Source organism: Dasypus novemcinctus, chromosome 6, assembly GCF_030445035.2.
Source record: "Dasypus novemcinctus isolate mDasNov1 chromosome 6, mDasNov1.1.hap2, whole genome shotgun sequence".
In the NCBI taxonomy this organism is placed as follows: Eukaryota; Metazoa; Chordata; class Mammalia; order Cingulata; family Dasypodidae; genus Dasypus; species Dasypus novemcinctus.
In genome coordinates this window covers 127,110,297-127,137,789 of record NC_080678.1, presented here as the reverse complement: position 1 = coordinate 127,137,789, position 27,493 = coordinate 127,110,297, and the positions used below count along the sequence as shown (strand labels likewise).

Here is a 27,493-nt window from a genome sequence, read left to right as displayed (position 1 = left end):
CTTCCCGCTGCACACAAATTCCCATGCAGCAGACACAGATACTCTGTGTCCTTGGGCCCAGCACCCATTCGGGCACAAAGGGAGTGTTTGTTGAACCAACAACTGAAGCTTTTGTTCTACCAGAGAGCAATGCACATGGCAGAAGAGCTTCCATGTAAGTGCACACAGACCCGCATGATGATTTAAGCAGAAATCAAACAGGCTGAGAAGAATACATAAGTCTGTTTGCAGGCTCCCTGTCTACCAGAATTTGGCATCAGAGGTCTGAACCTGGGCTCTCAGGTGGCTGGGGAGGGAAGATTGGACGGGTCACTCACATTTTGCAGCTGGACGTGGCTCTTGGTCAGGTTTTCTGACTTCGCCATCGTGCTGGATGCTTTGAGACTGTAGTTTTTGCCATTTTGGGTCTCTTTCAGCTGCTCATGGATTTGTTTACTTTGCTTCCTGCAGGTTTAAATAAATGAACATATAAACAATTATTTATTTATTCTACTTATAAGGATATTTATTGTATTTATAATTTTTGAGATTCACTCATCAATAAATTCAATTAGCAAGGAGAACCTTTCACTCATTTTCAACCCCACTAGGAAATATTTCTGATTTAGACACAACTCCCTGTTTTCCATTACTTTCCATTTCCACTCAGACATTCACATCCATGGCACCCTGGAGCAAACAGAAACCGCCGCCTTGTCCCCACCAGCATGGATACCAGCGGTCCCTGGCCCAGTGCACAGTGCGCTGGAAGTGCTTTGGGGAAGTGACCCCTGGGTAAGGTGGCCACAGAGAAGATATTTTAAAGGTACATTGATTTTTGTGCAATTCAAATATGTGTAGCTTAATTGCATGGTTTGCATACACACTATTGCGCATGTATAGAGATTGCATGTTTTCTTTCTTTTTCATTTTAGAAATAGCTCCTTATTCTTGCCAACAGCCCTGGATTATAAAGCTTTTATTCTTACTGTGTAAATAACAAAAATAGTTAACTCTCAATGAGCAGTTAGTGCCAAACACCATTTTATGTGCGTTACCTATACTAACGCATTTATTTTTCACAATGATGCTATGAGATGAGATAATAGTCCAATACTCTTTTAATAGAAGCAGTCTCATCAAAATCTCAGCCAATCCCATGGTGAGGTATGAAGCTGGGACCACCTTGCTCCCTAAATTAAGGCAAGAGTGAGACCTTGATAGTCTCGCCTGGACCAGCCATCAGATGTGGGTGTGAGCTTGAGAAGAGCGACTCTGTTTCTCACTGACTGCTAGTGTTGAAACTAAGTTGTTCTTTGTTGAAGAGGAACATGGCAGTGTATCACAGCATCCACTTCCTGCCACCAAGAACTCTTTCCGAGAGTGACAACCTCTGAAGAAGCAGGTTGCTACCATCCCTACATTTTCTGAGTAGCCCCAGTTGTCCTCTTTCTTCCTCAGCTTTCCCAGTGGTGATAATTACCTGTCCCAGCTTCTGCTTCCTGGAAAACTTCCTCTCCTAAGCCAACACCAGCTTGAGAGTAGAATCAGGTCCTACATTCCCAGAGTCTACCAAGGACTCTCAAGGCCAGCCTCCCCTTCTTACCCATATGATTTGAAAGGAAAGAGAAAACCTGGAATGATTTAGAGTTGATAGCTAGGTTTGAGAGGCTCAGTTAATAATCCCATTACCTACTTCTGGAAACATGTGGGCATACTGGGAGTGATAAGATCATTTCTTTCACTGTGTCCTTCTGAGTTGTAGGGGGCTCCTATTAGCTTAGTCAGGAAATACCTCTAAATTCAAGAATACTCGCTTACTTCTACTTCAGCATCTGTAACCTACCTTCAAACTTTCATCACACGAATAATTTGCTGTAATATTCCTTCTTGGGACATCATATCATGTCAAGGGTGAAAAGGGAATAGAGGAAGGACCAGACTGGCAGGATCTCAGTGATTCTGAGAAGCAGGACATACATGGCCAAGGCGATGTGAGCTTTGGGATAAGTCTTGACTCCAGGCAGAAGTTGTACACCATGGTATACAGGATGGAGCTAAAATGAATTCATTCGCATACCAAAGAGAAAGAGGCCCCAGAACCTAGGACGATTTGGGGCTTCCAAGCTGAAGTGAAAAACTCATACACATATAAACTATCTCATACTACGTGTGAAAAGGAAAGGTGATAGAGTCTGCCTATTCTATTATCCCCAAGGTTTGGGGAAGGGAATCAGAAATCCAGGATTTAGTAAAAAGAAGCTTGTCCCAGGGTGCGACAGAAGCATATACTGCTTTCAGCAATGTACATTAGATGCTTGGTGTTGGTTGTGACATCCTTCACAGGTAAAGAAAAATAAAGAAGGCGATGCCTGGAAATTGCACAAGGAGAAGGAACCACGCTCTAGGTCTCTGATGAGAAATACGACTCCCGCAGGAAAGTGGCATCCATTTCTAGGATTGCTTAATTATTTTAAAGTTTACTTATTTGTTTGTTTTCATTTCCTGGGCTCCAGCTGGGCAGGTGGAAAGACCTCAACATCCACATTAGCACTCCCGCATCGGCTGGGGCCTCCGAATCACCCATGAGGAATCTGGTTTCTTTTCAACACTCTGACACCTCGATGGGTCCGGGAGGAGACTGCTTGTCTCAGAGCCCACTTGCCGCCCAGAAGACGGAGAGATTGGCAGCTCTGAAGACTGAAGTCCTCTAGTTACCCAGCTGTTCTCCATTCTCGTGATTACCCTAATCAGTCTTTCATTTAAATGTGGTACAACTACAAATTATACTCTAAAAATAAGTGATTAACTACTTCTTCATAGTAATTTGCTTATTGTTAAATACACAATTTCTCTCTTGTACACAGCACTTGCAAGGAGACCCTTCTAACGCCCTGCTGCATGCAATTATCCCTCTGGTGCTCCAGCCAAGCTCTTAGCTTTGCAGTTATCCAGCCTCCAGTGCCCGTGTGGGAAACTGGGGGTGCTAACAACAGCGCCCCTTCATTGAGTCGCTACTCTTTCAAACACTGTGCTGCACCATTCACAGTATTATCCCTCTTAATCCTTAAAACATTTCTACAAGGTAGATTTTTTTTATATCTATATTTTACCTTAGAGGAAGCTGAGGCTAATGGACGTGATCTGATTTGTCTAGTAACACATAACAAGTTGGTAAGAAATTGAGGACTTGAGTCCAAGTATGGCAGCCCTGTGTAAAATCCTGACCGCTACACATATAACCTTCCTAGAGAATGTCAAGTGTTTCAAGCTGCACTAGAGCACGGACTTCCCGTGGAATGATACATCATCTAGCGAAGACTCTGGGAGGCAATATGGTAGAGCAGTTAAGGCCGTCCAACTCAAACTAGAACTACCAAGATTCAAAGACCCCATCTACAATTTCTTCTGTACAGTTTGGGCAAATTATTATTTTTAAAATAAATTCCAATGTTATCTGAAAAATGCAGCACAAAACTCTAATTGGTAGAAAGGTTGGGAAATGATACATGAAAAGCCCAGTGTCCCTGGCACAGACTGAGTGCTCAAAATTAATAGATACAAATGTGGCAGCCAAGAGGAGCCTAAGGAGACAGGGCAACAAGATATAAGTTGGCATCCTGAGTGAGAGCTGGGACAGATAAAAGACATTGGGTGAAAATAAGGGAGTTTGAATAAAGTATTCACTCTAGTTAGGAATAGTGTATCAATATTGCTCCATTAATTGTGATAAATACACATATGTTAATTTTTGCTTAAATCTAAAGTTATTTCTAAATAGTTTAAGAAAAAAAATAAAGGTTTCTAATTCTGGATTCATGCCTGAGTTTGCATCATTTTAAAAATTATAATCACTGCTCCCTCTAAAGATCAACATACCCAACATGCAGATAGGTATCATAAAGTATATCTGGAAATGGATGCATTTTTAGGGGAATAAATGGGTAGAAAAATAATGAAAAGCAATTTATAAGTCATATTGGATTTCAGACATGCTGTAGAAGCAGAACCTTAAGGCCTGCAGGCCTCACAAGAAACAAAGGGGCTGAATATTTTCACCTGAATATCGTCTTCGAAATATAGGTTATGTCATTTCCATGAATGAAATACTTCAATCAAAGTACATTTGGTATATTGTGCATGTGTAGTATGTCCATTTATTAATAGAAATAAGCACATCCATCTGCAAAATGTCTGGTTTCTTAGCAAAGAAAATACAGGGCATATTAGAGATATATGTACAAATTGAGAACAAAAGTAGATTTTTTTAGCATTCGTGTTTGGCTAAAACCTGAATGGGTAACCAGGTAAAACACTATGAAAGGAAAAGTGATTTTTTCTGAACTTTTTGGTTTTCATCTGAAAATGGTACTTACCGGTTTACAGGGTTTAGGTTCACATTACTGGCTGCCTCAGTTCCCCAGAGTTAGGCCCTTAGTGACAGGTAAATGCTGAGACTTTAATGCAGACAGATAACCAGTGGGTGCAAAGTACTCAAAGTGCTCATGATCACTGAAAGGAATGATGGCTAGTTGCATCAAATCTCATGCACACACACATGCACATGTACATGTATACACACACACCTGTCTACAAATAGTTCTAATCATTTGCAGAATTTGGATGGACCCATTTGTACCAGATCCCTATTCTTGGAGCAGAGACTGAGGACTTAAAGAAAGACAACATGCTTCTGCTGAGACATAATCTTTTAACGCTGTAGAGAAACAGGCTTACTTGCTTTTGAAGTAGAATGCTGCACAGAACATGCCCACGATGACAATTCCAAAGATGATACATGAAATTGACAGCACCTGCCTTTGATAGACTTCTTCACTTTCTGTGAATTTGAAAAACAGAATTAAAATGGATGTTAGCAGGGTGCAGCATAGACCATCTTTATCCTTGTACTTCTGAGCTGGTCGAAACCTTTCAAAGGCAGCTATTTGGTTCCTGAGCTGAATAGGAAAACATGAAGAGTTTATTTTGATTTAATTTATTTGCAATGGTCTATAGGATAACTGAATATTATATTTTGCATCTGTGTGACTAAATCATAACTCTACCCAGATATACAAATTACAAACCTTATTATCAAATGGCATTCAGTGACTTTGGGACGTAATGTGGGGCACACATGTCTGGAATTGTGTTGGGGCCCAAAGTGGTTAGGTGAGGGAACAGTGTCCATCAGAACTGCCTGTGCCAATGATGGTTTCCAAGATGGATTTTTGTATGGTGCTGATACCCTGGGGTCTGATCTGATTTGGTCCTTGGTTGTCAGTCTTCTATCATCTTCCTACTATTTAAGATGTCCATTGTGATAGAGAAATTCACTCTCTAAATGAATATTCTAGTCCCACATGCTACGGTCTTTCAAATACCAATGATTTGGCACACTAGATTTCAGTCATCATCACTAAGGTCATAAAATTGACAACAATTCAAAAACAAATATTTCATCAGCCACTATCATTTACATTTCCAACTGACTCCCTCAAAAATATTTACCAAAACAGTCCTTCCATGTCATCAAGACCCTAGCATTTTCTTTCTGTTAATTAGCTTCCTCTTGCTTTTATTTCTTTATCCATCACAGAGACCATGATCCATGATTACAGCCATTCCTTGAAAACATCTTCAGCTACCATATTCCTTTTACCTTTCTTTGTACCCACCTGGTAAATTAACTGCGCATGAATTCAAGAAACTGCCTTTTCCATGCCCCTACCTTGAGCATATTGGAATTGCTGGGGAAGATTGCATAATTGTGCAGACAGATATCAACAAAGGTTTTCAATCACCTTGGTTAAGTGGGCATCCTATAGTGATTAACAATCTCATTGATCTGCTACCCAGCTTTTCTAATGATTATCCCATACCTCCATGCTCTTCAAACCTCTGACTTACCCTTCCACCATTTATTATCAGATCTTCCCTTACATGCCTTAAGGAAGAAGAAGTCAGTATGCAAGACAGCCTTCCTTGTAACGCAATATATGAACAATTAACTGCATTTGGATCCATTCCTTTTTCTTCTCTTATTAATACAGAGTAAGAGTTCTCAAACTTTAGTGTGCAATATAGTCAGCACAATAACTGTTGAAGGACTCCTTCCTCTTCCCCAGAGTTACTGATTTAGTAAGTCTGGAGTAGGGACAGACCATTTGCATTTTTAACAAGTCCACAAGAGGCATTATGATGCTGTTGATCTGGGGAAAACAATTGAGAACAATTGAATGGAACAAGAATTCACAGGATATGGTCCACCTATTAAGAATCACCTGAGGAGAATGTCTTTCTTTGTTATAGCTAATCAATGCTCTCCATCTCAGACTTTCTAAATCAGAATCTTTAATTAAAATAAATATTTCAGATGTTTCTCCTGGTGGTTCAATTAGTGAAAATGGTGTGGATTCCATTCTTTCTTATCATCTCAGGAGTCTTCTACATACTGAAGGGGAGAGAATACGCCTCATTCATCCTATGATACCAGTATCATCTTGATACCGAAATTGGACAAAAATATAACAAAAAAGAGAAATTGTAGTCCAGTGTCTCTCATTGACATAGATGCAAAAATTCTTAACAAGAGTTTAGGAAAACAAATCCATGAAGATATAAAAAGTGTAATAAATCATGACCAAGTGGGGTTTAGTAAAGGAATGCTTAGTTAGTTTAATATTTGAAAATTAATTCATGCAAATCACCAATTTAACAATCTAAGAAAAAAATTTTATGATCTCAGTAAAGGAAGAAAAAAACATTTAGCAAATCCCAACATCCATTCCTGATTAAAACTCTCAAAAACTAGGAATAGAATGGAATTTCCTGATTCTGATAAAGAGCAGCTGTAAAAAAATCTACACTTCATAGTAAAAGACTAACTGCTTTTCCCCTAAGAACAGGGTGAAAGCAAGAATGTCCTTTATCACAACTTTTATTCAACACTGCACTTGAGCTCTAGCCAGTGCAATACGGCAAAAACAATAATAAATAATAAAAACCATTTGCATTGGAAAAGTAGATGAAAAAATTATCTTTCTCCACAGATAACATGATCATCTATGCAGAAAAGCTGATAGAATCAACAAAAAAAGCTATATAATAATAAGTGAGCTTAGCAATCTTGTAGGATACAAGTTGAAATTAAATGTATGTTCATTTATTTACTAGAAATAATCAGAAATTGAAATAAACTACCATTTACAATAGCATCAAAAATATCAAATTCATAGAGATAAATTAGACAATGTCTGTATACCAAAAACTATAAAAAATAGCTGAGAGAATTTGAAAAAATCCTAAAAATGGGATGATATACAATGTTCATAGATTTAAACACTCAATATTATTATGATTGAAAATTGTCTCCATGAAGATACATAGATTCTGTGCAATTCTAGTAAAAAATTAAAAAGCTTTCTTGTTATAGAATATGACAAGCTGATTGTAAAATGTTTGTGACAGTTTTAATTTGGTTAATCCCAAAAGGAGAAAGATAATGTTTATAAACTAATCTATTCTGTGGGTGAGGCACCGTTTGATTGCATTAAATTCCATTGAGGGGCCTTTGGTCAGATTACTTGATAAGATTGCTTTAGGGCTTTTGATTGGACTACTTCAGTGAGGTGTAATTCATGTTGCCTCTCTGCCCTCTTTCTGGGTATGATAAAAATTGAGAAGCAGAAAAAGAGACAAATAGACACAGGAAAAGGAAGCTGCCATGTTGGGTCCTGTCATGTAAGAGAGAGGATGAGAGAGTTGCCGAATCACGAAGCCCCCAAGGAGGTGGGACCATCGAGCAGCTCAAGAGACAAGCCCCACACCTGGTAGCTGACACTGAACTCCAGGAGCTGGGCTCTGAGAGATGGAAGATGTTCAGATATTTTCAGAAAACGACTTTATAATAGAATAGCCATATCCACAAAATAAACCTCAAGCCTAATCTCATACCATGTACAAATATCAACTTAAAATGGATCATAGAATGAAGCCTAAAAATTCAATCTATAAAACTTTTAGAAGAAAACAAAAGAGAAAATTTGAGTGACCATGGATTTGGCAAAGATTTTTAAATTACAAGACAAAAGGCAAGAACTGTAAAATGTTAAAACAATGATTAGATTAGATTTTATAAAAAATAACAGCATATGTCCTTCAAAAGACATGGTTTTGAAAATGAGGAGGCAATACAGTCTGAGAAAAATGTGTAAATTATATATTCAACAACAGACTGGCATCTATAATATATAAGGATTTTTTATATTCAATAATAATAAGACAAACAACCCAGTTATGGAAGCAGGCAATGCCTAAAAATGTACCCAACATGTTCACTCATTAGAGAATTTCAAGTTAAATGGTCATAAGAAATTACATAAGCACATTCACTAGAATAGAATGACTAAAATTAAAGGCTGACCTTAGCAAGTGAAAACCAGGCTGTGGGGCAACTAGAACTCCCATTCATTTCTGGTGGTATTGTAAATTGGTACAACTGCTTTAAAATTGAGTTTCATAAAATGTTGAACATACACCTTATGAAAACTCATTGTATGGCATTTGTTTTAGCAACCAGGAAACTGCTCCAGACCCTCTCTTTGTCCACCTTACTTTCCACACCATCTGTTTGCTAGGTCAGCTTTCTGGGTGGTTTTAAGTTGTCTGCTTAGGCTCCAGACAGATAATCTGTTTGTCCTATTTTTGTTCTCTTCTCAACATATTCCATTACTGAGATTAAATCAGATGGAGTGCTGGGTTACAGAGGGAGAATTCCTGAGAGCATAACTTTTCAGGTGTGATTCCAGAATGCCCAGATCCTTCCATGCCCTGCTGAAATGAGCCAAGGACTTGTAATGCTGCCCTACCAGTAATGTCGGTCACATTATAAACTTTGACCAGGCGAGTGGATACCAGATGCAACAGAGCTGGATCAAAGCCTACATGGGAAGAATCCAATTTCAAGGACCTATTTTCATTTTTTTCTCCCCAAGATAATGCACTACAGCCTGATTTAAATGTGACCACATGCTCTTAGTTCTTATTTCTGTTGAAGTATATTAGGAACCAATGTCTTAGAAGACCTACCTTCTCTTCTCGCTCTTCTTAAGCTTTTTCTCATTATCAATCCCTTTTTTCAGGCTAGAATATTGGGGAATAGAAAGTAACCCAAAAAGTAATCTCACGTTATCCACATTCCTGAATAAATGGAGCAGGGCCAACATATGGCCCTGGCAGGACAGGGCTTAGATTTTAAATTTGGAGAGATTCAAGGTAAAGGAATACAGAATGTGCCATTGGGACATTGTTTGGGCATACTGCCATCTCAAAGATGTCATCCTCTCCACCCTCACATTTCTAAGCTCATTAAGTTTTCCTATTGGAATTTGGAAACAAATAGTTGTACAAGCTCTAATAATTCCATTTCACTTAATTAGTGTAGGTTGGTGATGACAATGGAACTAAATATGACTCATCTATGCCAATAAAGAAATTATGAAAGTGAAGGATAATAATACCCATTAAAACAAAAAGAAAGGGGGGGAGGGAGAGAGAGAATACTCACCAAACTGGATTATTTCCACATTAAATCTATGTGGTGTTTTTGTTCTTATTTCAAGCAAGTCAAATATAGCCTGGGGAAATGCACAAAATCAATTCTGAGTTTAAATCAAGAATGAAATTAAAACTCCAAAGAGAGCGAGTGAAATTATAGACCCAGGTGTAATTACAGTGATGGTCTATCACTGTCTTTGACTCAGGGAACCAAAAAAGTAACATGGGAGGTGCAAAAATCAAGGGGCTTGGAGTCTGGAAATTTTGGATTTGACTTGAAATCTTGACATTCTTAGTTTGAGTGACCACAGGAATTTTAATTTACCTTTATAAACCTCAATTTCTACACCTAAATAAAGCAATAGTAGTGTTTATATTGTGAGAATTGTATCAAAAATGGTTTTCATAAGGAGATAGCACATAGTAAATAACTCAGCAAATTCTAACTCCTCTTTTTTTTTTTAACTCGTTCCCCTCTGAACATAGAATTTTATTTGACTTATGAAAGAGCCTATTTGTGCAAAGAATGAACACTTGCATGCAAGAACGCAATCTCCCAATGCTTTTGAATGTGTGAATTTATTTATTTTACTAATGATGTCTTGAGGTATTGCCACAAGCATCACACTGTGTTCTGGAATTTGTGATACTAGCGTCCAATAAGAATATAAAAAAATGAACAAAGAAAATGACAAGTGGTTTATGAGCAAGTATAATGCCTTTATGAAAAGAGTTATATAATTCAAATGCAAAGGATTTGGAGTCAAGGAGAACTAGCATCAAATTCTGGCTATGCCATTTTTTAGCTATAAGACTTTTTCAAGTTATTTAATCTCTTGGTGCTTCAGTGTTGTGTCTATAAAATAGAAATACTGATATCTACACTTGGTGTTCCACAGAGAGCCAGAACAGTGCCTAACCTATAGAAACTGCTCAATAAATATTTTCTCCTCAAAAATATTTCACCAGGTAGGATGGGGCACATTGCAGATTCTTTCTTCAAGACTATAACCAACACCACCTAAAAATGTGAGGATTCGTCTGGAATACTATTAGACAAGTTCAATGAAGTGAGAAGCTTTTCAGAAGTGAAAGTAGGAGAGTTCCAAGAGAGAAGTCCCAGTGAAGCCCTGTGAAGCCCCTAGGGGCCAGCGAGCCCCTCTAATTAGGTAGCAGACAGGCATTTTCTCTTTGGGGTGCCCCTGCATGTGGCCTCTATGCCTAGAAGTACCACAGAGTCCTCCTACTGAGGACACCTTCGCTTGTTCCCACAAGCTCCAGGAATGAGGGCTTTGGCAAGGTCTTTCCAATCCAAAAAAAAAAAAAAATTAAGTGATATATCTCATCTACATGTTTTTGCCATGGAAGTAATTTTATTAATTTCTTCCAACAAATATCCATTTGGAGCTAAATGTGTGCAGGAACTATATTTGGTGATCAGAATTAAAAGGAAAGGGACACAGACATGGACCCTCCCATCAAGGATTGAACCATCCAGTTGGGCAAGCAGCCCTTAATTCAATAAATGCAAAAATGAATTCGATGGGTGAGCTATAATAAGTGTTATAATAAGGAGGTATACAATGCCGTAAAGGCATATAGTATGGGAAGTTGACCTATTCATACTGGTCATGGAAGAGAAGTATGGTGTATGAATATGAATAACTATGCAAGAGGAATGAGAATAGGGACAGGGAAGAGGAAGAGGTAACAACTTGTGCAAAGGCCCTGTGGTGGGATGTAGAATGGGAAGTTCAGGAGCCCGGAAGACCAACAACACGGAGGCAGTGCACACTCATCGTAAAGTGAACATGACCCTACAAAAGCAGATAGTTACTGACTATGATGCGATAATACGTCCATTTCTTTTTCTGTAGTGTAGGAAAAGGTTCAAAAGGATAACAAGGGTGCAGATTTAGGAGGCGTATTGCCTCAGCCCAGACAAGACCTGATGGAAGTTGGACACCAGTAGAGCCAGCCATGGCGAGCGCGAGGAAACAGGACTGAAATGTAGGTAAGGCAAAAATACACAGGCGGCTAGACAGTGAGGCTATTAACTAAGACAGAGCATAGAGGAGAGGGATCAGAACTGGAGGAAGCGATAACAAGCTCAGTTTTGAACGTGTCGGGTTTGAAGGGCCTATGAGACATCCATGTAGAGAAATCAGGGCAATCCGGAACCAGAGGAAGTGCCAGGTTCCAAAGTGTGTGCTTACGTGACGTGCATGTAGTGACATCATTTGAGAGGATGAAGTACTTGAGGGAGAAAATAAGAGTGGTAAGAGAAGATTAGTTACGGCAGAGCCTTGAGAGACTGTTCTAGCTATCCTGACTGCTGAAGCAAATACCGTGCAACGGGTTGGCGCAAACAAGAGGAATTTATGGCTCAGAGTTTTGAAGCTAGGAGAAGGATAAACTTGAGGCCTGATCCTTGTCCTCAACTGCTCTGTCCCATGGCAAGGCACATGGTGGCCTCTCCTGGCTTCTTCCTTCTCTCCTGGCTTCCTTAGCAGTCAGCTCCTGGCTCCTGCCTCTGGTTTTTCTCTCTGTGACCATCCCTAAGAGGCCTTCAGTAATAGGACTGAGACCTGTCCTGATTCCGCCAGGCACACCTTAACTGAGGTCCAATTTACAAGCGTTCACATGCACAGGGGTGTGTTAAGTTTAAGAGCAGGTTTTTCCTAGGATACATAGCTCCAAACCACCAAAGACTCTGACTTTTCCTGCAAGGGGAGGAAGGGATGCTGCACAGGAAAAAGAGAAATAACAGCCAGGCGGGTGAGAAATGAAAAGAGGGGGGGAAAAAAAAAATAAACAACAAAAGCGGGGCAATGCCATGGAAGAAAACAGAACATGCTTTTCTAGAAGGACAGGCTGTGGAGTATTCCTGGGAAATCAAGGAAGCGCTTTGACTTGGTGACGTGGATGCCCAGGGCCCTGCAGGAGCCCTTCGGATGCGATCGAAACTCTTGAGTCCTCTCTCATGTACCTTCCACGCACTAAAGGTCCTTTCGCCTGCCCTGTCGCTACCCCTGCAGCCTGGATTTAGAATCTAGAATCTCATCCCAGCTCCGAAAGCAGTGACTGCCTCCCTGTACCTGGAGCCTGCCATCAGCGACGGAGCAGAGGGCTGTGAGTGCTGAATGAGAGAAGATAATATAGAGTGCTGCAGCACCTAGCTCAGTAACTAGTAAGTATTAGACCAAGCCACAAAACATTGGCAGCTTGGGGGCAGAAATAGTCTAATATTGGCAATCCAGTTTGGTTCCATCTAATAAGGGGCAATGCTACTGTTCTATGGGATAGCAACGTTTTTGCATTCGGCAGAGTGGGAAGTTGGTTTTGGAGGGAGAAACCAATCTTTGGATAAATAAGAATCAGGAAACTGTGCTTCATTGTCTGCTGGCTCTGGCAGGCCCTTTCCTCATTCTCTGGTGCCACACTTGCCCTCCTATTTTTATATGAACGTATTTCTCTTTCTAAAGGGAAATAAGAGATGGTAATCGATGGTAACATTTTAGAAACCAATGTTAGGCCCTCCACGGGGAGAAAAATCTTTTGACAGACAGCTTAGCCTGCGACTTGGAAAAAGCCTGGCTGGGCCCTCCATCCTGGGCCAGTCCCCGAGCCCACCCCCCTCGGGGAACAGTGTGGTTGAGGTTCACTCCTGCTTAGACTCCAGCCTCAAGGTGACTTGTCCTCTCTCATTCTTTTTTCTTATCAATAAAATGGGTGGGGGTGAGGGTGGATACTTCACAGGGCTTTATTTTTTTTAAGGGAATCCGTGAGAGAGCAGAAATAAAGTGCCTAAGAAAATACATGGCAGATCACTGGTGCACAAATATCAGTTCCCACCCCCCTTTTATTCTGCTGAATCCAGCGATCCGGTGAAAAAGGCCTTTAAAATAATCTACTTCCTTTTTGCAAAACTAGCCAGAGGGACAGGCAGCAAAAGACTTAAACACTCTGCTTGTGCCCTGAGACTTGTATTTAAGATTTTATTTTCATTATGTCATATCATTCACTCATGGATACTTGTACTTTTACCTTGGCACTCCAATTTTTCAACTAGTGGTTTTAGATTTCCTACCCAGACATTTTAGATGACATCATGCAAAATATCTTTCTTGGGGCAATGACTCTGGCTTTTTCATCCTCACTGGTACATTCCCTTTGAAAACCCATGATAAGGTGGAAGGGGGTGGCTGGGCAGTGGATAGGGCTGATAGGGTGCTGTGGTGTGATTGGGTTCAATGGTGCTGGACTGTGAGAAGAGAAGGGTGGGAGCTTGGGCTGGACTCTCCATGGAACTGGGGGAAGGTTGGGGGAAGGAGCTGGTGAACTCGGGATTTGTAGGTCGTGGTTAAAATTACAATGGTGGGAATGTCCTTTTGGCGAATATTGCAGGGCATGGGGTTAGGGGGATATGCGGGATAGGGTGCACCTGGGGCATGCCTCTATGGAATATGAAAGTGTTCCCCTTGTCATAGGGTATTATCTCAGGGGGTGGAGACCCACATAGTAAGCAAGAAACTATTGACCTCCCCTCCTGGGCTCTGTTCCCAATTAGAGGGACAACAATCCCTTGAGAACATAGGCAGTACCCAATAAGAGAAAACAAACCAGTATGCCAAGCCCTCAATATTATTGCAAGTAACTATGAACCTTATTCTCCAAAATTGAAATTCAGTGGTTACTATAGGTGCTGAGGGGAAGGGGAGGGGAAAATAGAATAGATGGAATATAGGGCATTTTTTAGGGCATTAGGATTGTTCTGCATGATCTTGCAATAATGGACACAGGGCATTTTAAATTTCATCAAAATCTATAAAAGTGTACAGTGCGAAATGTAAATATAATGTAAACCGTTGACCATGGTTAGTAGCAATGCTTCATTATTTCTACATCAATTGTAACAAATGTTCCATATATATGTAAAATGTTATTAATAGGGAAGAGTGGGGGGGGACTGGGTAAATGGGAATCACCTATATTTTCCAGGAGACTTTTCTGTAACCTAAAGCTTCTTTGTGGAAAAAGCAGCAAAAAAATAAGACACTGAGGGAACATATGAAAAAAATTGTCACTGAACATTTAACAGATCTTATGGTGATGAAAGACACAGTGAAATTTCTTTTTTCTATTTTTTTCTATTTGGATTTTATTTGTTATTATTATTTCATTTGTTATATATTTTTATTTATTTATTTGGTTTCATTTTGGGGGAGGTTTTGGATCACAGAAGGGTCACAACTGTGGCAGAGGAGGGTCACCGGTGTGGGGTGTCAGTGATGGGGGGATACATGGGGAGGGGTGCACCTGCGGCATGACTCTGTGGCATATAAGTATGTTCAAGTGGTCATGGGGTGTGGTCTTGGTGGGTGGAGACCTACACAATAACTGAAAGAATATTGAATTCTCATCCTGGGGAGTCCTGCTACATTACCTAAAAGAGTGGCAAGAATCTCCTGAGTACACGGGCAGTGCCTAGTGAAGGAGGACAGACCATTATGCCAGGTCCTCGATATTGATGGTTGTACTTAGGAACCTTCTCTTGTGAAATTCAAACTTAGTCTAGTGTTATATATCACCTAAGCATTATCTCCTGAAAGCCTTTCTGTTGCTCACATGTGGCTTCTCTCTAAGCCAAACTCGGCATATAAACACACTATGTCCCCCGCTCCTCCCCAGTGTGGGACATGACGGGGGATGAGCCTCCCTGGCACTGAGCGATCATTATCAAGTGCCAGCTAGTGATGCATTTGGAAAAAAAACCTAGACCAAAAGAGCAATATATTATATACAAATGAGCTTTCATGGCTAAAAGATTCCAGAGGTTGTGCTTATGCACATCTCAGCAGGATCTCATTGACTGCCACAGGAAACAGTGTCTCAAGCAGGGGAGCTCCTGAGGGCTCTAGTGACATTTGGACACTACAGGCAGGGCAGACACGCTCAGGAATTTGGCACCTTTTCAATGGGCCTCACTTTGGAATATATGCTCCCCAGTGTAACAGAGCTGGACTCATTTATAACTTCCCTGCACATGGCTCTTCTGTCCCTTTTATTTGAACCTATAATTAGTACTATGCTCATTAAATATATGTCCCAGAGACTTAGATCTTTGGTTTGTTCATATGCTGGTTGAATCCTGGATCTCAGCAGAGTTGCAACACCTACTCTCCAGTTTGTCGGACTCTCCTAGGACAACTAACAAAAGAATGATGATGCGCAATGTCCATCCCAAAAAATAGAGTATCTAACACTGAAAGCAAGACAGTTCCATCCATCTGCCCCACGGACTCAGACCCCTCTCAATCAGAAATAGAGTGGGCATCACCAACCTAAAATGCTCAAGATTAAAGAATGTACAAACATAACAGGGGAATGCAACTATGGATTGAAGTATATTTATTATTATTCTAGCAATGGAAGAACTTGTGTCATTGATACAACAGCAGTGGCCACCAGAGGTTCTGAGGGGAGGGGGAAGGAAGAATAGGTGTAACATGGGGACATTTTTGGGACATTGGAATTCTCCCTCATAACATTGCAATGAAGGATATAGGCCATTATACACTTTGTCAAAATTATAAAATCACACGGTGCAGAGTGTAAACTATAATGTAAAGCATTTACCATGGTTAGTAGCAATGTTTCACTATGTGTTCATCAATTGCAGGAAATGTACCACACTAATGAAAGATGTTGTAAGTGGTGAAGAGTGTGTGTGTGTGGGTGGGGTATATGAGAACCCCTATATTTTTGACATAACATTTATGTAATCTAAAGCTTCTTAAAATCATAAAAAGAAAAATAAAGAAAAGGAAGTGGAGTTTCTATGTCCCCAGAGCCACAGGTGGACAAATTTCCTATTAGAAGATTTGCCTCCAGTAGCTATGAATTGCGAATCTTCAACAGTCTCTAATTTTAGAAGTCTCTCCACATAGATTTCTTAAGCTGCACTGCAAAATGCACCAAAGAAACTCAAAGTAAGAGTTATGTACCATCATTTCCCTCTGGATAGCTCTACACTGAGGTCAGAGCCATGGGTGACACTGAGGCTCTAAGCCACTACATGATTCAGGGAATGGGAAATAATCTAAAATGATTCACATTGCTCCCTGATATGGGGCTCCAGGACTACACTGAGAAAATGAGGAAATTCCACAAGAAAGCACCTTTTGGGGGACCTTTCCTTGTACCACCAGTTCTAGTTATGCCTATAAATCATTAAGCTCTAATATGATTTCCCTATCTGAGCTGGCGTCCAAGAAGCACGAGATTTAAACACACGTGCCTATGCACACAGGCACATGGGTGCCTCACCACCTAGACCACCTAATATGCAGCATATGGCAAACCAGACCACCTACTGTGGTACCACTAGGGTCAAAACGAAAGCTTGATTAGGTTGATGGCTCATTCTAAGGGTAAATCTAACAATACCACCTCGGCTTCCTCTCTAAGGCCCTGTAGTCAAATACAAACACAGGGAAGCAAATGCACTACAGCCAATGATGGCTGCTAGCAAATGTAGCTAAACCAACAAGTTTATGAAAAGTGCAGTGCTCCTCCCTGCCTGAGTCTAGCTTTTATTTCTACTCAAAAAGTCAAATTCACAACTTTGTAGATTCATCTCCCTGATTGTTGGCTTATGAGATTTGTTTTTTTTTTTTTGTCTTCATTTTAACTGGATTATATTTAAGTGGCTTTTTTCCAGTATTAATTATTATTAGATTAAGAAGACTGTCTGGATTTTGTTACTAACAATCAGCACATACTTGTAACCTATCAAAACGATAGGCGCTAACAAGAAACTGTAAATGAACCTCGATCAGGCAAGAGGGAATATTTACTGAATGTTTAGAAGTCCAAATTTGCAGTTTTTAAACCTGAAGATAAATCTGAACAAAGAGTAAATGGCAAGGGCGTCCACCTACCACATGGGAGGTCCGCGGTTCAAACCCCGGGCCTCCTTGACCCGTTTGGAGCTGACCCACGCGCAGTGCTGATGCGCGCAAGGAGTGCCCTGCCACCCAAGAGTGTTCCCCGCTTAGGGGAGCCCCACGTGCAGGGAGTGCGCCCCTTAAGGAGAGCCGCCCAGCGTGAAAAAGTGCAGCCTGCCCAAGAATGGCACCGCACACACGAAGAGCTGACACAATAAGATGACTCAACAAAAAGAGACACAGATTCCCGGTGCCACTGGTAAGGATAGAAGCAGTCACAGAAGAACACACAGCGAATGGACACAGAGAGCAGACAACTGGGGGCAGGGGGTGGGGGGAGAAGGGGAGAGAAATAAATAAAATATAAATCTTAAAAAAAAAAAGAGTAAATGGACTGATAACCATACTGTTAAAGGAAAACAATCACTTATGATAAAAGAGGTCCTGAAGGCAAATTACAGGGATGCACACCGTGAGCTCAGATAAATAAACACATAAAAACACACTGGCAGGACTGGGCCTGCAGAGTGTATGCGTGAAGACACGCAGGGGGATACACGAGCCCCAAGCACTGCTACAAGGCCCCCATGTGGAGCTTAGGGTCCTCCAGTCAAACCACGCAGTTCAGATAGCCTGGCTGACCAGAAGCTCCTGACCTGCTCCATCTCTTCAGCACAGTGTCTCTTCTTGGAGGCCGTCCACCAATGCAGAAAAATAGTATAAATACACACATGTCTGAAAATACTTCTCAAACCCCACCCTCTCTACAACCCTTGTGCACTTCTCCATGGCCACATTGTCCTATGCCCAAAGGTACCTGTCTGTTTCCCCACACCAGCCTGAGGCCCCCCCAGGCCAGGCTCCTCCTCATTCCTGAAGCTCTCTCTGCGCTTTGGGTGCTGAGCAAGCCTTCGTTGAATAAGAGCTTCTGAGGTACAGCTTAAGGACATTTTACCAGTGGGATCTCTGCCTGGTGGGGTACTAAAAACGACAAGCTTTTGTGGGGAGTGTTGTCTTTTATACCAGGAATTCATTCTGTTGCTCTTCGCAGTTAACTGTAGAAGGACACAGCTTTAAAGTCTTAGAAAAATTAAAATAATTGCTTCATTATATATGCTGACGTTCAACATTATATTTTTCCTTATTTCCATGCAAAGAGCCTTTAGATGTGCATTATCCATAAAATGTATGTATCTTTTTTAGAAAAGACAATTAAAAAAATAAATAATTTGATATTTAAAGGAAAATAACATTTTAAATTCATATACACATTTATTGTCAACCTGTAATTTCCTTTTCTTCCTCCACACTCCCCACCAAATATAAACCTTCCCTGTTATTAGCTCTTATCTCCTTCCCTTCCCTCCTTTCCCAAACAGAATAGCTCTGGTTGTGCATAGATAAGTGAATGCTATAAAACACACTTTGAAAAAATATGAAAAATCCTGGGTCTTCTCATTGGTATGGCTGACATGCACTGGCTTTCCAAGTGTTAGTTCCCTCACAAATAAATTATAAGCAAACTGCATCAAAATAAATCTGTTGGTGAGTTTTAACGCTAAGGTAAAACCAGTCTTTCGTTCCTGATTTCACTGTTAAAAGGTCTGAGAACATTTTTCCTGAACCTATACTAAATGGTCCCCAAGCCTTACCCTCAATGCCAGGTTTTATCACTTAGGATTCCTTGTTCAATGGCAAAGTCATATCCTAAGGGGCAAATACATGTCATTGAAATTTGACCTGGTGGTTTATAGGAATCTTCCAGCATTTGACCTGCTTTGACAGAGTGGGAAGTCTGATCTACTAAACTCCTTTCCAACCTTGCCTCACAGAAGAACATTTAGGGCCAAAGTAACACCCCAGATAGGTTTAGTAGACCTCTACCTCCCTCAGCCAAGGGAGATAGGGGTTTAAGGAATTAAACTCATTTTGTCCCAAATACCTGAGGTCACCCTGCATAACCTGTAGATATCTTCAACTGAGCCAGCCACCCACCTTCACGGAGACACTGCTCAGGCTGGTGCCCCAACCACCCCAGAACGAACCCTCTGGAGACAGGTGGGGAAGCAGGTAAAGTAGCTCAGGTGTCTAAGCCCTAGGCTGTGGCTCTCTGGCTAGAAATCCAAACACACTGATGACTGAGCTCCACCCCAGTGCAGGGCTCCCAGCCTCTGGAGCCTGGATTTGTCCACATCTTCCCAAGGCAGCCAAGGTAGAGAACTTCTGGTCGAGAGGTAGAGCACAAGGTCTAACCAGTGCTGTCCAATAGAAATACAACACAAGCCATATATGAATTTGAACTTCCTAGCAGATGCATTAAAAGAAGCAAAAAAAAAAGATGAAATTACCTTAGTAATGAATTTTATTTAACCCGCTCTATCTTAGTATCATTTGAATGTGGAATTGCTATAAAAATATTAATGAGCTGTTTTGCATGATTTTTTCTGTGCTAAGTCCTTGAGATCTGGTGTGTGTTTCAGAACGACCGCCCACGCCATTTCAGACCAGCCAGGGGTCAAGGGCTCAGGAGGCGCTGTGGCTAACGACTAGCAGGCCCCACAGCGCGGGTGGAGTCAGCACCACGGTCCAGTCTGTTTCAGGCCCCCTCCTGACCATTCATGTGACTTTGGGCAATTTTATTTAACTTTCTATGACTCAGGTTTTCTGTAATCTGAAAAATGGTGATGATAATATCCAGCTTCCTAGGTCATTGGACCTTTGTAGAATGTACTTACTGCTTTGTAGAATGTACTTACTGAGAACAGTTTCTGGCACATTATAAGCACTTAGAAAATGTAAATAATTTCTATTATATCATTATTATCACGATTATTACTATCATTTTAATGGGCATGATAGAGTTTGTTAAGAAAATCCATTGAGAAAGCCGTATATAGATATAACCCTTAGGCGATTTGAAAACAAACTATTTCCAAGTCCCAGGAAAATGAATACACTGATCACAATTAATTAAAACTGGCATTGTAGACCAATTCACTGGTTTCAGGGACAAAACATACTGAAGCTCCCTGAATTAAAACAATGGTAATGAGAGCAATAATAAATATGCATGCTCCTTTATCAATAGAACTGCTTATAATAGTCAACTTATTTCATTTCAAATTTGGTCTCTAAAACATTTATTATAAGGATATATGTAAAGTAGAGTTAGAATTAGAAGAGCAGGGTTGGCTGCTTCCCCAGATGCCTTGCTGCCTGCCCCCACCACTGCAGCTTGTTTTGCTCTCCTAATTTACTAACTGATGTCCTCTACTTTCTTATAGTTTCTATATCTCCAGAACTCTAGCTTGTTTGTGACCTTAGCTAGACTCTTATTCCATTGAAGAATGTTCTTTCACTTTTTGACCCATTGCTCAGTGACCAAGTCTATTATTTTTTCAAATTTCAAATTTCTGCCATTTAAAATAAACTTTATACTAAAGTATAACACATAGGTGAAAATGGACAATTCATCAATTTATAGCACAAGGAATTTTACAAATGAACATGTTTATGCAATCACCACCCAGATCAAGAAATGAAACTTGCCCAGTCCTTCAGAATTTCCACATCATTAACCACCTTGCTCGCAAGCCACTAATCTGGCTTCTAACAAGGGTTAATTGTGCCTGTTTTCAAACTTTATATAAATGGAACAATATCATATGTTCTTTTAACAGTTAGCTCTTTTTGCCCACTATTTTGTTAGTAAGATTCAACCATGCGGTTGTATATAATATTGGTTCATTAACCATTGTTCCTGTAAACCTAATTTAAAAACATAAATTATATTGAAAATTATGGGAAAATTTGCATGTTTGTTCACATCAATACAGCTCATCCTTTTAAATGACTGCATAGTATTCTATAATATAGGGGGGAGGGGAGGCTTGACAGGAGACCAGAAGAGCATCTTGCAATATCTTTGAAAGGATAGAAGGAGAAGACTGCACATCTGCAGTGAAGATTCATGATTAGAGCACTCCGCGCTCCAGAGACAAGTGCCCATACTACCCTGGAAGTGCAAGTTGCCTCAAGAGCTATGCCATGTCTGGAGTTGAAAGCTTGATTTCCCAAAAATAGGGTAGGAAGATATGGTTGGCAACCAAGTTCAGTGACTGATTAGTAAATTTGGCCAGCTAAAGTATAATCCTAAGAACAGCTAAAGTTTGAAACTGTCCAAGTTGAAAAGAGGCCAGTAGCTGCCATTTTAACTCTCCCTGGTATGAGGGGAAGCAGAGCTGATAGAAATTCAGTGATGGTAGGGACAGGCTTCTTTCCCTCCAGACTAGATTGCAGCTCTATCTTAAGCCCCAGCCTCACCTCTAGCAGGAGGAAGCTGATGGGACCTGCACCAACCTCTCCAGGGAATGGCAGGTATATTTAGCTGGCACAGACTGAATAGTCTTAAGTCTACCAGGGCAACTGTAATCATTTTGGATGCACACAGCATTGATTGCTGCACACACATGCAGCCCAATAGCCATACCAGGCAGAGGAGAAAGGGGCATAAAGCTTCAACAGTCTCTGTGGGCAACTACAGTCTAGGCATTGAGACCAGCTCAGCATAAGGAATGGATTGAATGGGAGGTATCACAGAACTTAAGGAAGAGACACAAGAAGTAAGAAAAGACGGGAACAGGGGCCTCAAAGCCTCAGGGACTAAGAGCCTTGACCCAAGCTTCCACATTGTATTTATTGAATATTTCAGGGATGGGAGTAATACTTACTTTTTTATTCTTTAAATAACATTATGCCAGAGCAATCATGCCCACATTTTTCCCATGTATGCCATGCAAGGTTTAAATGTTTCTTTCTGCAAACAATTATGGGTTATTCAGAACAGTGTTCTGTCCTAAAAGGACCTGATGTTCTAAGTTCCTTACCCTCATTTGTGTTATGGAAACATTTTAACCTCTGGTCATTTCTCCATACTAGGCCTGCATGACTTGGATTATTACACACATCTGTGGCTTTGTCCCTACCCCTGGCAAGGGAGAAATGTGGGAGAAGCTTCACTGGCCCCTGGGGCAATGCAGGGAACTTCAGCTTCCAACACTTATAGTATCAACTACATCCTACTACACAACCAGCAAGGAAGAGACGGCAAGAAAGCCCTAAATAAAGAAAAAAAGCTGTGCCCAAAATAGACCATCCCCAAGACACATACTAATCAGAATGTCAAATGCCAAAGCAAAGAGAGAATCCTGAGAGCAGTAAGAGAGAAGCAATGTATAACATGTAAGGAATACCCAATAAGACTAAGTGCCAATTTCTCATCAGAAATCACAGAGGTAAGAAGGCAGTGGCATGATATATTTAAGATGCTGCAAGAGAAAAATTTCCAGCCAAAAATCTTATATCCAGCAAGATTGTCTTTTAAATATGAGGGTGAGTTTAGAATATTCACAGGTAAACAGAAACTGAGAGAGTTTATAATAAAGAGACCAGTCTTGCCAGAAATACTAAAGGGCATGCTACAGTCTGAGAAGAAAAGACAGAAGAGAGAAGCTTGAAAGAGAGTCTAGGAATAAAGATTATATCAGTAAAAGTAACTAAAATTGTAAAAAGAGTAGTGAAAATAAAATATAACAGATAAAATCCAAAGGTCTAAGTGGGTGAAATAAGAACTGCTTTTACAGTAATAACAATGACCGTTGATGTATTAAACTCTCCAGTCAAAAGACACAGACTGGAGGAATGGAAAAGAAAATATGAGCCACCTGTATGCTGTCTCCGAGAAACTCACATTAGAACAAAGGATACCAATAGATTGAAAGTGAAAGGCTGGAAAATGTTATTCCACACATGCAGTAACCAAGAAAAAAATAGGGATAGCTATATTTATATCAGATGAAATAGACTTCAAAAGACACTAATAATGCACAATCTGAGGTGGAAGTCAGGAAACAAGTCTGTTTACAATAGTGACTAAAAGAAACAAATATTTAGGAATCAACTTGAACAAGGATGTAAAGCACTTGTATTCAGAAAACTATAATGCACTGTGAAAAGAAATTTAAAAAGACCTAAATAATTGGAAGAACATTCCATGCTTATGAATTGGAAGACTAAATATCATTAAGGTGTCAATTCCACTCAAATTGATATAGAGACTCAATGCAATCCTAATAAAAATTCCACCAGCATTTTAAAAATAATTATTTAACACAATTATCAAATTTATTTGGAAAGGTAAGGGGTCCTGAATAGCCAGAAACATCTTAAAAAGGAAAAGGGAAGTTGAAGGACTCCCACTTTTGGTCTTTAAATCATATTACCTGCTAGAGTGGTAAAATCAATGGTGCTGTCATAAAGACAGACACATAGACCAATGCAACCAAACTGATGGACAGAAACAGACCCGCACATTTATGGTCAAGTGATTTTTCACAAGTCTGTCAAACCCACCCCGCTTGGGCAGAAGAGTCTATTCAACAAATGGTGCTGGGAGAACTGGATATCCATAGCCAAAAGAAAGAAAGAGGACCCCTATCTCACACCTTATACAAAAATTAACTCAAAATGTATCAAAAACCTAAATATAAAAGCAAGAACTATAAAGCTTCTAGAAGAAGATGTAGGAAAATATCTTCAAGATCTGGTGGTAGGTGGTGGATTCTTAAGGGAGATAAGAGGAGGAATGAGATGGACTAGTGATGCTTAGTGTATGTAGAAGTTTCAGTTAACTCTACTGTAAAAGTGTGGACACGTATAGAGTTGGTGGTAATACATTATAGTGAGTAACAGCTGGTTTTAAATGGGAATATGACTGGAAAGAGTAGTCTAGGAATGTAAATGTCAATTGAAAGAAAGCTAGAGAATGAATAATCTAGGTAATGAATAACATAGTTTACCAGAAGTGGATGAGAATTGTGGTTGATGGTACAGATGCAAGAGTGTCCTCTGTAAGCTTGAGCAGATGTACATCACTATTGCAGGGTTTTGGGAATGTGGAGAAGCATGGGAAAAATACGACTGGAGTGACCTATGGACTGTTGTTAACAGCAATACTGTAATATTCACGCATCATTCAAAGTACATGTCAAAGATATACTTTGCTGATAATGGGGAAGTATGGAAAAAGTGTGCCAAATGGACCTATGGTTAGTGGTAATAGTTTGATGATTTTATCTCATAATGTGGAACAAATGATCCACCATGTTGTGGTGTGTTGATGAATGGGTGTTATATGGGAATTCTGCACATGAGTCTGATTGTTTTGTAAGTTCACAACTTCTGTAATAAAAATATATTTTAAAAAATAATAATAGGGTGGGTTGGGGAAAAATATCCCAAAGGTAAGACATGGACTATAGTTAGTAGTGATATTTGATAATATTCTTTCAAAATTTTTAAAAAATGTCTCACAACAATGCAAGCTATTGGTGGTGGGCTGATGTATGGGAATCCTGTATGATGTTAGGCATGTTTACTTTGTAAGTTGACAACTTTTACTATACACTTATTGTTTATGTATGTTCAGGTATAAATTATATAAAATTAATAATAATAGTAATAAGATGGTTTGGGGGAAAATACACCAAATGTAAGATACTTTGGTAAAGTAATATTTTGAAGATGTTCTTGCAGTGTTTCACAACAATGCAAGCTATTGGTGGTAGGGTGAAGTATGAGAGTCCTGTATGATGTTATGCATGCTTGTTTTGTAAGTTCACAACTATTATTATACACTCACTGTTTATTTATGTTTATGTATGAGTGATATAAATAAAATAAAAAATATTCCTGTGGATAACTAGTAGTTCTAATGAGGATATTGCCCCCCTTCTTTTGATATTTGGGGTTCCTTAAGCTAAAAGCTCTCTAACTCTCAACCCAAATGAAAGCTTTTCAATAAGCCCTACCAACACAAAAGAGAGGCCTAGCAGATAAAAATCAATTTATTCAGTGGCAACATCCTTAATTCACAAATACGAATGGGCAAACCTGACTCACCAGGTCTATGAAGAAAAGCATAATGATAAATTCCCAGAATGAGATATGAGCACTAACATAAATAGGGCTCTAGAACAGAATTGAAAAGTAGCCTGTAAAAACTTGCCTATTTTACAGACGCACGATTATTTTCAGGATTTATACTGCTAATTGTGGAGCACTGAATAGGTCATAAGCTCTAATATCAGAAAAATCTTGGGATAAATGATCCTTTTGACATTTAAAAATTCTGTCTTTAAGCCTCATCTCTCTACCTAAACATAGGGTGGGAGGGGTTAATCATCAATGCCCAATAACCTTATACTGCAATTATCCATTTCCTTCCAGAATAAGTTAAGAGAAACAAATTGGCATCCAGCTGGGAAAGGAATTTGATTCACAGGCTGTGGCTTGTAACAAGTTTACTTCAGCAGTGGGTGAGCTCAGGATCCAAGAAGGGATCCAAGATGAAGGCAGGTTTGTGCCAAGAGTGAATAAGCCACGAGGATACTTGCCCTCCAGGAATTAGTCTTTGCAGAGAATCCCAGAAACATAAGCATCGTCCATGGTGCATGGAAGGAATCCAAACGTCTATTCTAGTTGCGTAGAATAGAATGCATAAGGCCTGAACTCTCCATGGAATCAATGCAATCATCCATAAAAATATACAAGATGCTTATATTTACTGCACCTCTTGGCCACCTTCATTGCAATTGCTCTTGTCCCACCACAGCAACTGCATCTAGAGAGTTGCAGGGATTGTTGGCCTGCCCGTGTGTCCACTCACCTTTGAGGAAAATGAGTCCCTTTTGGCATCGTAGCTTTGCAAATGAATGTTTATAAAGATCAGGTGCCGTGCTAAGAATTTGTGAATACTTTTAAAATACTGATACTTTGCCTTTCCCAAGCAAGAAGGATCAACCCAGGGTAACCTCCTCTACCCATTAGAGTAAGTTGTGAAGATTTCACCTATGAGTATGATCAAACTTTAAGATGAACATACATTACCATCTAAGTTCATTGGCTTCTCAGCTCTGGAATTTGTCTATGAAGGTGAATGGTATTATGTCAGGGAATTCCAACTCCTCTATCCTAGCTTCCATTTCTCTTTAAAGACTTCTCTTATTGAAATTTTAACACATTTTGCCTCTTTTTTTCGATTTTGAGTCTTAATGGGTCAAAACTGTTAGGATTTTTAAATACCTAATGCTCTTGTGGCAGGTACTATGGGGAATGCATAATTAGTTTCGTTCTGCCCATGTTCAAAAGTCTGGAGGTCCCTAGAAATGTGCCAGAAGATGAAAACTGGAACCAAGAAACCAACCCAAGTGAGCCTGACTCCAAAGTTCAAGCATGCCTTGCTTCGTTACCTGCCTCATTCACATTTATTTAACTACCATCCTGAAGTCAGTAAAAGAAATATGTTTTATGAAAAAAATACATATAGATGAATAGGTAAAAGATATTTACTAGGATTCCTTTTCCTGCTGATGGAATAGGTGTTGAAAACAAAGGAAACTGGAAGACCAGGCATGGCTCCTAAATTTTCAGTTTGAACAAAACTGATTGCAGATGGGGGAAGGACAAGACAGTTGGGGGTGTGGTGAAAAGTGCTGGCTCCTCGGTCCTTGGTGCTCTCATCCTTCACTGACCTGGGAGTACTTCTCTTACCATCAGCTCCTTCACTCTCTGCTCCAGGTCTGCAGCCAGTCCTCCAGTGACTGGCTATTTTATTCCTTCTGCCAGGAAAAGTCTCCACATCTCTCTCATCCCATCCAACAAGCTAGAATTATGTCATTTAGATCTAGCATTTCCATGTAAAAAGCTTTCCCTTATGTCTCACTTCCATAGGTGAGGTTTAAATTTTATGGATTTCCAGAGGACCCAATGGGGGCAATTTTCATTTTTCCAGTTGTCACACTGAGTTGCAATTGCTTGGCTTGTTGTTTATCTTGACTTTAATCTGCAAGCTCCTTGCTGAGGCCACATGTTCCTGGACCTGGCCACAACAGTGTCATCAAGGTCTTCGTAAGGACCGTAAACCAAGTTACCCACCAATCCCTGGGCCT

The 27,493-nt window shown here is 40.0% G+C and overlaps 1 protein-coding gene across 7 annotated transcripts in view; it reads right to left on the bottom strand.

The window, feature by feature from the left end:
- The window catches only part of NRG3 (neuregulin 3), a 1,103,107-nt gene that overhangs the window by 34,332 nt on the left and 1,041,282 nt on the right, over window positions 1-27,493 (bottom strand). For all 7 annotated transcript variants that reach the window (XM_058299387.2, XM_058299391.2, XM_058299388.2 and 4 more), the window contains exons 5-6: window positions 4,717-4,819; window positions 318-444 (exon numbers count right to left, since the gene is read on the bottom strand). In XM_058299387.2, coding sequence (XP_058155370.1) covers window positions 318-444; window positions 4,717-4,819 — 230 coding nt within the window. The remainder of the gene's footprint in view (window positions 1-317; window positions 445-4,716; window positions 4,820-27,493) is intronic.